Raw genomic sequence first — 13,827 nt, 5'->3', positions numbered from 1 at the left:
TTTTTTGCATACCACTATGAAAAAAATCAGAGCATGGTGTGAAACCCCGACGTTATTGTGACGTCACATTAAAGACATTGACGTTGTGTATTGATTCGGAAAAAACAACCACTTGAAAAACCACTATAATGTTATATTTAAACATACTTCATTTTATCAAATAGAGTATAAAATTAATTATAAGTATTGATGTCACTATTTTTTAATTTAATGGGGGTATGAAAAAAAAATTGTTTGCAAACTTTTGTGAGAATCTGCTACCTTTATGCGGATTCACACAGCTGGCAAACAAATTTTTTTTTGCATAACCGATAAAATTAAAAAATAGTAACATCGATGCTTAAATATACTATCAAAATACACATAAAAAAAACATACATCACAATTTTGTTTACAATAGTTATTGCATATTGCTTCAATAGCTATAGTCATTGAACATACGGTAATTGGTGAGAATCCAGTAAAATGACCTTAAGGGACAATGTAGGTCAGTAAATTGACCTTAACAGACGATGGAAGTCAGTTATACTAACGTGACCTTTACAGGCAATTTAGGTCAGTAAACTGACCTGACCTTAACAGACAGTGTAGGTCAGTAAAATGGCCTTAGCAGACAAAGTATGTCAGTAATACTAAGGTGACTTGAACAGACGATGAAGGTCAGTAATATTAACACCGTAACAGACAATGTAGGTCAGGTTATTTTATGTAGGTCAATTAATTGGCCTTTACAGAATGTAGGTCAGTAAAGTGGCCTTAGCAGACAAAGTATGTCAGTAATACTAAGGTGACCTAAACAGACGATGAAGGTCAGTAATACTAACACCGTAACAGACAATGTAGGTCAGGTTATTTTATGTAGGTCAGTAAATTGGCATTTACAGACAATGTAGGTCAGTAAAGTGGCCTTAGCAGACAAAGTATGACAGTAATACTAAGGTGACCTAAACAGACGATGAAGGTCAGTAATACTAACACCGTAACAGACAATGTAGGTCAGGTTATTTTATGTAGGTCAGTAAATTGGCCTTTACAGACAATGTAGGTCAGTAAAGTGGCCTTAGCAGACAAAGTATGTCAGTAATACTAAGGTGACCTAAACAGACAATATAGGTAAGTATAGTGATCTTAACAGACAATGTAGGTCATGTTAAGCTACCTTTTTAAGTACTTCTATGTAATGTGTTATGATCTTTATGATTTTAACATTTTATAACAGTGTTGCGAAAGCTTCCTTGTTATGTATACATATATGATGTATCTTGGTATATAATACAGTCACTATAAAGCATGAGCGATTTTCTAATTTCTTACTGAACTTTGTATTTAACATAATGGAAAATTTTGACCATTAAGGCTTATAAGATCACCAGAAAAATCCTCAATATGAACAGAGAGAATATGAATCCTTCTCAAATATAGCATTCCCTGCTCAAATGTCTTTTGTAGTTTCCACAAAATCATTATTTTATTGTTTACTGTTGTGATATACAAAAAAAAAAAAGGGTTCGGTCCACAAAATCATTATTTTATTGTTTACTGTTGTGATATACAAAAAAAAAAAAGGGTTCGGTCAAAGGGAAGTAACTCTGTTGTCTCTATAGAACCTTCAGAAAAAATGATGGGAAGCTACTCTTGATAACTTACGTCGTTGTAAATCGGAAACAAAATCAAAGTATTTTTTTATTTTATGCATTATACCATACCACTATTTTCCTGCATAAATATGTTCAGATCCTTGTTATTTCGATTACGTTTCCTTCTCAGTCATTGCCAAAATGACACCATAAAACTTTGCTTATGGCCAGACTAAGACGTTTTTGGAATTTATGACATTAACTCATTAAGATTAGCCATTTTGGTCCCATTAGAGTATTAGCATATATGTATTAACTTCTGGACCGCGGAGATAAAAACAAATATTAAATAGTCAGTAGGATGTGCGTATGTCCGTCCGGGGCATTGTTTATGTACTTCATTAGATAACGATAGACAATGCAATGTAACAAAAAAAGAGTGCTAGTGCTCTCGGTAAACAGGTACAGAAGGGTGTATAAAGCGTTAATTAAATCAATTTGCATAAAAAAATTTTGTATACACTAAAAAATCAATCTTTCCACAATTAGTTGTCGTCCGAACAATGCTATGTGTTAAAAATTGTATAATATTATTCACAATAGTATAGCTCCGTTTGATTGATGATGTACGAAATTAGTTATATAAACGATTTTTGTTAGACAATAGCGCTATTTCAAGTTTCACGTGGCGCATGACTGACATGAAGCCACAAGGATCTAAGAGTAACACTGTTATATGAACCTACCCGAATGTCCAAATACCATATTTACAGGTATATGTAGATAAAATTGGTAAAAATCACCTTCTGGAAGCTGTATACCAACCATTCTCCTATTATACAGCAGATAGAGTATGATTTTTTCCGGATATTATCTAGATCCCCAAACGGTAAAAAAAACTACAAATATACCCCCTTCTCCAAAACCTGGCGGCTCCAGAAATTCCCATAGACAATAACAAATAATGACAGGTCATGGAAACTAGCAAAAGTTATGCCATTATTTAAAAAGGGTGACAAGCACTCTCCATCGAACTATCGTCCAATTTCTCTATTATCAACTGTGGGTAAAGTTTTTGAACGTGTCATTTTTAAGCATATCTATAACTATTTTCATGACAACTCCTTGTTTTATAAATATCAGTCGGGTTTTTTGCCAGGTCACTCCACTGTTTATCAATTAATAGAAATGTATCATAATATTTGTTTATCGCTTGAAGAAAAAAAACATACCTGTATTGTATTTTGTGATATTTCTAAAGCCTTTGACCGTGTATGGCATAAAGGTCTATTAGTAAAATTAAAGTCATATGGAATTGGTGGTGAACTGATCGTTTGGTTAAAGGACTACTTAAATCAAAGGCAGCAAATGGTTTGTATAAATGAATCCGTCTCCAATTTGAGCTCTATTGATGCCGGAGTTCCGCAAGGTTCTATCCTAGGACCTCTTTTATTTTTGATATACATAAACGATATATCCGATATTTTTTATTCTGCATCTCGTCTGTTCGCTGATGATACCTCTCTCCAATGTTCCTCATCTTCCTGTTTTGAAATTCAAACTATCCTAAATAGAGATCTTGAAGCTCTGAATACGTGGGCCAAAACCTGGTTGGTCACTTTTAACCCTGATAAAACCGACGTACTTTTTATCTCAAATAGAAATGAAATAGATGAAATGTTAGAACTTGTGTTTGACGGAAATATTTTAGACTTTACGGATAGTCATAAACATTTGGGTGTAACTTTGAACTCTAGTGTAAAATGGGGGGACCATGTCGTAGCTATATACTCTTCAGTTATGAAGAAAATAAATGTTATGAGAAAATTGAAATTTATATTAAGAAGAGATGCTCTCTTGAGAATTTACTTAACGTTTATTTTACCAATCTTAGAGTATGCTTGTGAATTGTGGGATGGTTGTACTATTTTAGAAGCTGAAAAGTTAGAAAAAGCTCAACGCGAAGCTGCAAGAATTGTCACGGGTCTTCCATCTTATGCAAGTGTTCATGCCTTACAATTTGAAACTGGTTTAGAAACTTTATCGGATAGAAGAAAGAGAAGAAAACTTCAACTTTTGTATAAGATGCATAACAATCAAACTCCAGAATATCTTTCTTCCCTACTTCCTCCTACTGTTCAAGATAATGTTAGATATCCATTGAGAAATGTAAATAATTATAGAATCCCATATTATAGATTATCGTCAACTTCATCTTCATTTTTACCGTCAACACTTCGTTGTTGGAACTCCCTAGACAATTCTGTCAGATCGTCAGCTTCAATTACCATTTTCAAAAATTATCTAAAACCTCTTAACCATATCTCTCCTCCTTCCTTCTTTGGTATCGGCGACCGCAAAATTAATATTATTCATACTAAGCTCAGGCACCAGTGTAGTTCCTTAAATTATGATTTATTTCGAGTGAACCTTGCAGAAACTCCGAGCTGTTTGTGTGGACATTTATGTGAGAATGCTTATCATTTTTTCTTTGATTGTGTCCTTTTTGATATGGAAAGAAACATTTTAGTTCAGAAATTAAATAATTTAAATTTGAATATTCCCTTAGATCTTGACTTACTGCTACTTGGTAGTCAAGAACTATCTTCAAATACCAATTCGGAACTATTCATATGTGTTCAAAATTTTATAAAGGGCAGCAAAAGGTTTTGAGAAATCAATATCGTTACACAGTATATGCTTTATTGAATATGTACTATTGTTGCTTGTATTATTTTGCACAATATATATATATTTATTTTTTGCCCATCCATAATAAAAATGTTATGCTTTCTCTCTCTCTCTCTCTCTCTCTCGCCCTCTCTCTCTCTCTCTCTCTTCTCTCTCTCTCTCTCTCTCTCTCTCTCTCTCTCTCTCTCTCTCAAAATACATTCATATATTTATTCATTATCTAACTTTATATGTATTTAAAGCAATTGTAATTATTTATATGTCAATGTTGTTGGGAAAGGGCTTTTATAAGTTGTAATAACTTGTGTCCGATCCTTTTGTAAATTTGTTTGCAATAAAAATACGTTTAAACTAAAACAAATAATGACATGAAAACTACAGTGTGATCTCACGTCAAGCACAGGGCCTCGTTACTATTGATGATATATCTGTATGTAAATAGACGTGACCTATCTTATATATATATCATCAATAGTAACAAGGCCCTGTGCGTCAAGTATGATACTAATCCACGTGGCCCTGTGATATTTGTTCCTATTGTTATTGAATTGATTTTAATATTTTATTTGAAATATGGAGTTGATCGTCATATCACAGTGATTTTTTTTCTGTTTTATACTTCATCAATGAATTTGAATTTGATCCCCATGCCCATGTGACTTTATAAACTATGATCAAAAAAGTTGGTCTTTGCGTTTTTGTGAAATTGATCCACACATTCCTTTAGTTATAGTCTGATTCTCAAGTTCCTGTGATTCCATTGCTGTCTTTTTGGAGAAACTGGGCTGATTGTCACGTCCCTGTGTTTCTATTGAGTCGATATGGGAAATAGAGTTGGCGTTGAATAACAAAAACGGAAATGAATGGCATAGTTGGGACAATTACTAACACAAACACAGGGTAGTGTCCTCAGGGTGTTGTGGTCACCTAACGTCCGAAATGGACAGTGCCCGATCCTAGGATTGTCTCTGCCGGGTACTGACCGTATTTCAGTAAATCTCAATTATTTCCGGACGATCGCTCCATGATTTGCGTAAATTACATCATTCGTGGCTTAAGTTCACAAAAAACTCATTTGAATCATTTAATCTTTTGTCATTTATATTTTCCTTCGATGATAATGCGATACATGTTCCTGAAAAATAATAAGTTTTTAAAAGAAAAGGAGATATAGCAGGATTAAAATGCCATGGATGTTACGCAAGAGGCAGTGTATCTTAAGACTCGATTTAGGGGAACTTTAACCAAAACAATACAATAAGATCCATTTAATATGAACTTGAATAGACATATTTTGAAACGTAACAGAATTCAAGTTCACCTGTCTTGTTTTTGCTTCCGGGTAAATTTGAAGTAATTTTCGATTGTCCATGGATTCCAATCTCTCCGAATTTAGGCCTCTGTGCATAATACACATTGTTTCAATAATTCAACCCCGTTTTCAATTAATTCTAAAACCCAGTTAAAAACTTTAATTCTATAGACAAGTATAATAAGGCTTATATCGAACGCTTCCTCGATGGTGCATGTTTTTAATTGTTTCTATTATAGATGGAAGACGTGGCGCTGATATTGACAATGTGCTGTTTTTTGACAGACAGTGGCATCGAAAATATATTGTTATGGCGGAGGGTATAGACAACGGATTGTTATTTCGGCGAAGTGCTCTTAACACAATCGTATCAGCTCAAACCGGTCCATTTCTCATAATTGCTGAAAATTGCTCAGTTTCGCAGTACCCAGAGAAAAACCCGTCAAACCTTCAGGCGGTCTGTTGGGAAGGGGGAGGATAGGTCCAGTCTGTGGAAATACATCACTTTTTATTTGGTGAATTGTCCTTAATCACGTGCTGGACCACTTAAGGTTGTCCATAGGCACCAAATGGATGGTATGTACGCAATGCACGTGAGGGATTCAGTAATGTTTTCTGAGACAATAAGACTTCGGATACAAGAATCCGTCAGCTTACATCGACTGGCCGACTTTCTGTCTGTAAACATCGGGCTAGTGTCCGATAGCTGTGAAAATGACTGACATAGCCAACATTCCTCAGATCTACCTTACACATTACTCGGGCAGTTTCAATCACGTTAATTGATTTAAAAAGGCAATGGAGATATATATACTCTGGACAATAAATGTTCACTGTGCGTATCTTAGGGGTAAATATAGCAGATTTATATCAATGCGAATTCCATGCGATTATGCTGTCAGATTTGTGAAATGTGCGGGAAGTATCGCTTTTTACACTGGTGTGAATACATTGTATATTAGAACTGTTAGGAAACAATGGCTATTTACGGACAATAACGATGGAATGATAAGAGAGAAAGATTAATATCACTCAAAATTCCAAGCCAGATCTAAACAAAGTGAGAAGTTCCTTCCGTGACATTCTCCGGATTCTTGTGGGCCCGGGTCTCGCCAGTCACGAACACACAATACTATCTTCATTAATTCAGTGTTAAGTTTATGTTCTGGTAATTGATCTCCGAATCATCCACAATATTCAATTATGTAGATGAATCCACTACATTCAATTACCTCGAATGGCATTTATTTAATTCGGATCGGAAATATCGATTTCAAAGATAGGCATGATACGGATAGATTATTAGTGACACCGAAAGGAAATTTAATTCATTAATTGACCATCTAATCAAATGTCCCAAATTAAATAATCTCTCTAAAATGGGAGGTCAATTTTCTGATACACTTCTCAAAGTTTTCCAGACACTGCATATTGTTTTCTCGACACCACAAAACACCTTCTAGAAAACACCTTTTGTGGAGGCCACATTTTAAACATGCCTTCTCGTCATTATATCTTTCCAACACCGGGAATGTAATCTACTAAACATGACCTATGACGTTACAATAGCTACAAAATGTCATGAACTCATGACTTTATAATGGTGTCTCGAAACGCCATTTTGGCTAGGCCGTGCAGACCTTCCATCTTGATGTAAATCAGAAAGCACTTCTTGGCATGACTGTTCGGGCGTTGTAAAACCCCTATGTGTGACCTTTCTTAATTCACAAAAAATATCTTTGTCATGGCCTCTCTGGTATTATGTGTGGTTTTTTTCATAGACGTCTTTAAGTCCAAAACTGCATTTGCGCTCCATGATACTTGTACAATGTATATCGTCTTTCTGACGTTTCAAAAATGATAACTTGTAGTACCTTTTTAAAATTATAAAAGGAGTTATTGGTGTGACTTCCCAAACGTTCCCGGTAGTGTTCTATAAAGGTGGCCTCTTGGTACGGTCTTCCTAATATTTAAAACGTGTTTTTGTGCTCTTCCTGACGTTTTTTTTTTTTCATCTTCTTGATGTTGCCTTACCGATGTTACGAAAGGACTTATTGGTATGTCATTTCCTTATTGGGATGGCGTTCCAGGCTAATTGCCATGAACTTTCCGGGGTTTCAAAGGGGCTTTTATAGGTGTTGTCTCAGGGTTTCGAAGAAGTTCCATTGGTATGGCCATACCAAACCTTCATATCGGTGGTTTACATTGCTTTTTGGTGCTTTGTATCACCCATAACCCTTTCAAAAACAGCCACCGTTGCAAGACTTGCTGGTGTTTAAATAACGAAGGCATTGTTGACATAGTCTAAACTACCATTACAACAGAATCATTATGTCTAAAGATGCCTCCTCGTTTGTGTCTAATATCTTATTATTTATCCTGTGCCAATTTTAATGTGTACGGTGTACTTCCTACAGACATTCACTTGGATAGGGTAGGTCCAAACTATTCGCCAGGAATGGGAAGAAGGAAGGAAATTTGGACCATAGTAAACAGATTCATACCACACATGTCACATAACTATCCGAGCTAGCTTGTATGTTCGATTTGACAGAAAGAATGTTTCTTGCGTGACGTATCGTATCGTATCTATAAAATATATATCTATAAAAATCACTTAAAACGTGCAGGGTCAGTCTGTTTGAAGTTTCGTATGTAAATTGATGTGTTTCGTGCCTTTGGAGATTAAACCTGTTACTTTAGCCAATGGTTATGTTGCCATCGTCACGTGACTGAGTGATCCAAAGAAGCGCTTCCTTGGCAGCATTACATGGTTGCCACCTTGTAGGCTTACTCATCTTGACGTGTGCCAAGGCATCATTTATTCATTCTCTGCATAGCCGCATTGTTAGAATATAATTATTAACTTCGCAACACATACAGAAGATTTACAACATGAATTCTTTTCAAAGTTGGAATATTTGGACAAATTACTGATAATTTATCTTGAAAAGTGATATAATAGAAGCGATATTTATCCAATCAAAACTTTGTCACAACCTTAGTCTAAGTGAGGATCTGAAAAGAATATGAGGACTTAAACATCTAACTGAAATTTCACGAACGTTCCAAACTAAAGTTGATATTCATCTCTTTTTTATCATTTCATGTCATATCCGAAAACGTGTTGACATATTAAGATTCCAACTAAAGATTAATCAGAACAATTTCTGCTATGGTTTATATCATTCTACATCATTTCCTCTTTTCAATCATTTTTTCCCGAAGTGCTTTTTCTTTCTCATTATTTCACTCTAATTCGCGGGAACATCAAGAGGGTGATTGTAACGCATTTAAGGGTAAACCGGACGCGCGTATTTTCCGGAATTCTAACCGCCCCTCTAGTAGAAGTGTTTTTGCTCTAATTAATCGTGTAGAATTGTTTCAATGGCCCGGAATAATCTCTTAAGAAGGCCAAGTAAGTATACGGACAATAACTTCCTCTGCTCTCCTTTGTTTGTAGGAAACTGAAGTGGTAGAGGAACAGCGCAATATACGTACAAAGATTGTATCTTATAGTAACAAATGGCGACCTCTAGGCATTTAAAGCATGAAACAAATTACCGACAATGGAATGTACACACTTATATTAATTTGGATTCCAAACTTTGTACGTTTATATTCCTTTACATATTAGTGTGTGCCACTTGGCGGCCCTAATGAGGGACTCGTGGCCTAACTCGTCAAGGTGGAGACCGGGATCGTATTTTCTTATCCGACATATAGTACTCAATGGAATGTTTAATGTCAATGACATTCATGAGGTATGCGGACCTTTAGACCTCGAGTCCAGATCATTATTTTCATGCCTACGTACTTGAATTTGAAAGAGTACTTCCTCAAGTCAATGTAAGAACCCCAAATTAATTCATTTTTGATGGAAAGGATGCATGGGAGAAATACATCATTTCCATAATATTTCGCTGTTGTTTAATCTTATTCGAAATTCAGTTAGTTAATCGAAAGTAACAGACACTAGCAGTTTTCTCCTTCCATATGAGGGGTTATCGGTCCCGTCGAGAAACTGTTCTACGGAAACGTTCAACGAAGAAGAACGTATGATGCTTTGTCGGAAATATCTCGGTTCCGCCATTCGTTAGATGCACTTTTCTCCCTTTAAATTGAATTTTGTTAGATGAATTGATCCGTTATCTACCCGTTGGCTTTAGATGTGTATTGTGTCCAGCACGTGCTCATGAAATTGCATGCGTGTCCGGTCTACGTAAAGTGATATCCTTGTATTATCTTGTTTGGAATTTGACCATACGTTTATTTTTTCCGTGATGCTAAATTCGTGTACGGTACAATATGAATGGGCGTCTCCAGTCGTTTGATTGATGGATGAATTGACAGTATGGTACTTCGCCGTGACCTGACGGCACCTCGCCACCCCGCCGCGCACACGTGGTCGCACAGGTGCGTGTGTACCTAATTACCATAAGGCGGTCACGGGGCCCGAGCATCATTTGTCTGTCTGTAGACGGCACGGTCAGTGATTATTGGCGACTGAATGGCCGTCATTACTTGTTACGGTCAGTGGTCACGGACAGAAAAAAAATACAAAATATTTTAATGAAAAGTCTCCAACCGTTAGATGATTAACGAAATGAAAAAAAATGTGCAATGAATATTAATTATTAGTTCGTGGCAGTTGAAATAACATCGTAACACTGATTTCGGTTTCTAAATAAAACAAACGAAATCAATAATGAGAAAGTGGGTTTTACTTTGTCTACATTGTTCAGTTATTTATTATTTTACCTCAAAATAATATATTGTTGATCAGCTTTTACGTATCACCAGGGAGTGTTCCTTCCTGTCCTAGTTTTAGCGTTCGTATATATATATCTGATGATAGCGAAACTTAGAATCTAAATAGACCGATACCGGCTATGCTATATATTCAGTCGATAACTATTCACCTATAGCTACGATTCACCTCTCCCCACATACAGGTGTTCGAGGCCTACACACTGCTCTAAACCGTTCACTTTCTGTCTTTATTTTCCTATTTTCAGGGAAATTGTTTAAAAAATACAACGTTATGTTTACTTGGCTACTGCCTTGTTGATCTTCAAACTGATCCATTTGGCTAGATCTTCTGATATTATAAATAGCCTTTGTTTTATTAAGTGTACGGCCTGTATTATCACGTCACGTGATCACTGTGGAATGTCAACAATGTAGCGAATGGGCGTAGCGTATGTCAATCATACACAGTACTTGGCATCTAGGACTGTTCCATTACGTTGTATATTTGTAGGGGTGGTGGTATTTTCAGCATTCTCCGTACAACTTTGTTTAATTTGAACATTGTATGTAACGGCATCACTCTAATTGATCTTAATTGAATTCAATTTAACATATGAGAAGATTAGAAACATATTAACGATTGTAAAATGTATCTTTGCTCAAACGGCATTTAGGTCACAGTTTCCACCTTGCCCTCCCCTTCACTCAAATTCCAACATTCGCACCCCGATCGTGGTATTCAAATTTAGAGGAGTCCTATGGCCAAAATGAGACAGATTTTCGGGTAAGTTTTGACATTTAGTGTAATTTTATATCATAATATTGTTGATTGAAATTCTGGGTGTCTAACGTTTGCCTGAAACTGATTCAGGTGCACCGTCTGGGCTTTATACACTCTCTGTACTGTACATCGAAACTTACGTATATTGTGAAGCAACATGGCGGCCGCTCTGACACATAACGATTGTAAATACATACTTATTTTATGTCAAGAGTACGCTATTAACGATAATGTAAACAAAAACGTATGTAATTTCGTGCACAATCTTGGAGGACGGCATGATTATCAACAAGTGTTATTTCACATACATTACATCTTGGATAGCAACATGTTGCCGTCGGTCGGTGTCCGTAGGAAAAAAATTGGGGGTCTATATAAACTCGCGCTTAGTACTCATAGAAGTCATTAAATAAAGGTGACACGTAGTATGTCAAAATTATGGTTTTAATAACATTTATTATTTGTATTTGTGAAAATATCGAGCAAATGATGATGTCTTTCTGCTTGTGTATCCCTTACAGAATACACGGTCAAGGTCATCGGGAGAGGAACCAAAGTTTCGGATTATTTTGAAGACCGGTTTGGAGTATATAATTACTACATTTTCGACAGGCATTGAATCCCCATTTTAAGTGAATGACACCAGATGGATTTATTATTAATTCAAAAATGAAATAATTGATTGTGGTGGTTATTCTCAGTTGGGATTTACAGTTCAATTTATCATAGTGGTTATCATAAATATATAATAATAATGTAAGTAAATTATTGTGATAGTCAATTTCTGTACTGGGATTTACGACAAATGTGTGTGTATTCTCCCATTCCAGGCGGATAATTCTTGATTATTGAATTTATCACACATGTGCATCCATTCTTATAATGCAAAGGGACAAAAATACCGCGGGAGGTGGTACCAATGTCGGCCGTTCTGGGGCAACTCCCGGACGCCGGCCCTTCCTCCCGGATCAAGATGGTCGGCATATGCTGATCAAAATTAGGGACACTTTACATAATCGTTTCAAAAGTGACGAATCTGGTAAGGAAATGTCACCTAACATACCTTTAAAACCGGATATTAATCAAAGCGGTTCTGGGACACCTACGGGAGCCCCTAACAAAATTACAAGGAGCGTCTACCACCAGATTGCTTTACAGAATATCAAAGAACGTCTTCGACCGTTCCAAAATTCGCCAAATTCAGATGGAAATGAGATTCAACAGGGAAGTGCTAGTACGTCATCGCAGGGTAGCGAAGATGGGGACAGCATCTGCAAGCACCTTAGTGATGAAGTCACTCTCGTAAGTAAAACATGTGCAGGTTACTCGATTCCTAATGTGCGATTACATTTTGATAATATTTCAACATGAACACTTCAGATTGTCAAGTGTTTACAGAGGTTTGGTGACTGTCGTGTATAATGGTAACGGAAACCCAAGTCTATAGACTAGGTTTATAGTCTATAGTGAATAAGATATTTCTAAATTTGGTAACATGTATATCCCATTTTCTGATGTGTGTTTAAAGGAATACAAAAGAAATTTTAATTAAAGCATTAAACACCCAAAAATCTTATTTTTAAGGCAACCGTTACTGTGTTAATGAAAATAAATTTGTCCTCATGACAAGAGTCTTAAGAAAAAATTTATCTAATAATTAATGCTTTTAAATTAAGGCAAGTCCAAAATGCAGATTCCAGAAAAGCAGGAGTCAAGGACTCATGTAGATGAAAAAAAAAAACCAAATAAACTACACATGTGTATGAAAACTCTCAATACAGTCAAATTTATGTTTTCTGTTTACTTTAATTTCTTGGTTGAGTAGCCATGGCAAATATAAAAGGAAAAAAAACGGTAATAGCTTTAGAGAAAAAAAGTATTAGCAAATAAACACTTTTCATTGTTATATCACTAAGATTATGAAAGTTTCATGCTATTTAGATATCTAAAATTTAGGAATTTCCCACAAAATGTCAATGTTTCATTGTTAAGACTTACATAAAATGTTGTACACTTGAAGTTTGAATACTTTTTGATTGACAATTTTCGTATAATCAAGTATCAACTCCGTTAAATGTGTTCTAAAAGTGGGAAAGAGATTTCCAGGAGCTCCAGTGAACTGTATTTTTTGTGAATTTAGCACAAATTTGAAAAGATTCCCACTGAAATGAGGCGCTTAATCGGCTCCAAAAGGCCACAATGTGGTGACAGTGTTTTTCCTGCCTATATATTTGGGCCGAAATAAGGCCCCATTCCCAATTGTATTTCTTGTTATTTTTTCCCAAATTTATGTCTAAATTTCCCAAATTAGTGAGATGACGCCTATTTTGTGTGACGAAACAAAAAAATTCTGGAAATCCCAAGTCTGAACGTGGTATTTTAGTATTCATTCTTACACTTGATTCTTAGAGAAGGATAATTGTTTATTTCTACCTTTTCCAAAATTTCCATAAACACCGTTAAAATTTTTTCATTTCATACTTTTATCGCACAAAATTTCCCAATTTTCACCAGGTGGCAATTTCCCAAAATGCCCAGGAAAAACACTGGGTAAACTATTTTTTTTTGTGGATACAAAGAAGTCTGCCGTATATTATTATGCATTTTGAATCCTATGGGATTTGCATTTTTTCAACATGATATCTATTTTACAGAGATAATTTTAGAAGGTACATTTGACCATTATCCCTTACTTTTCATTAATTCCTTATGTT

At 35.6% G+C, this 13,827-nt stretch overlaps 1 protein-coding gene across 1 annotated transcript in view; it reads left to right on the top strand.

Moving 5' to 3' along the window:
- The first annotated feature begins 10,957 nt into the window (after positions 1-10,957).
- LOC138324709 (serine/threonine-protein kinase LATS2-like) overlaps positions 10,958-13,827 on the top strand; it is a 38,409-nt gene continuing 35,539 nt past the window's right edge. The window contains exons 1-2 of the mRNA XM_069269786.1: positions 10,958-11,116; positions 11,635-12,415. Of these exons, the coding sequence (XP_069125887.1) occupies positions 11,996-12,415 (420 nt within the window). The 5' untranslated portion in view covers positions 10,958-11,116; positions 11,635-11,995. The remainder of the gene's footprint in view (positions 11,117-11,634; positions 12,416-13,827) is intronic.

The sequence above is a fragment of the Argopecten irradians genome, chromosome 1, assembly GCF_041381155.1.
Source record: "Argopecten irradians isolate NY chromosome 1, Ai_NY, whole genome shotgun sequence".
NCBI classification, from domain to species: Eukaryota; Metazoa; Mollusca; class Bivalvia; order Pectinida; family Pectinidae; genus Argopecten; species Argopecten irradians.
This window is presented reverse-complemented; position numbering and strand designations above follow the sequence as displayed.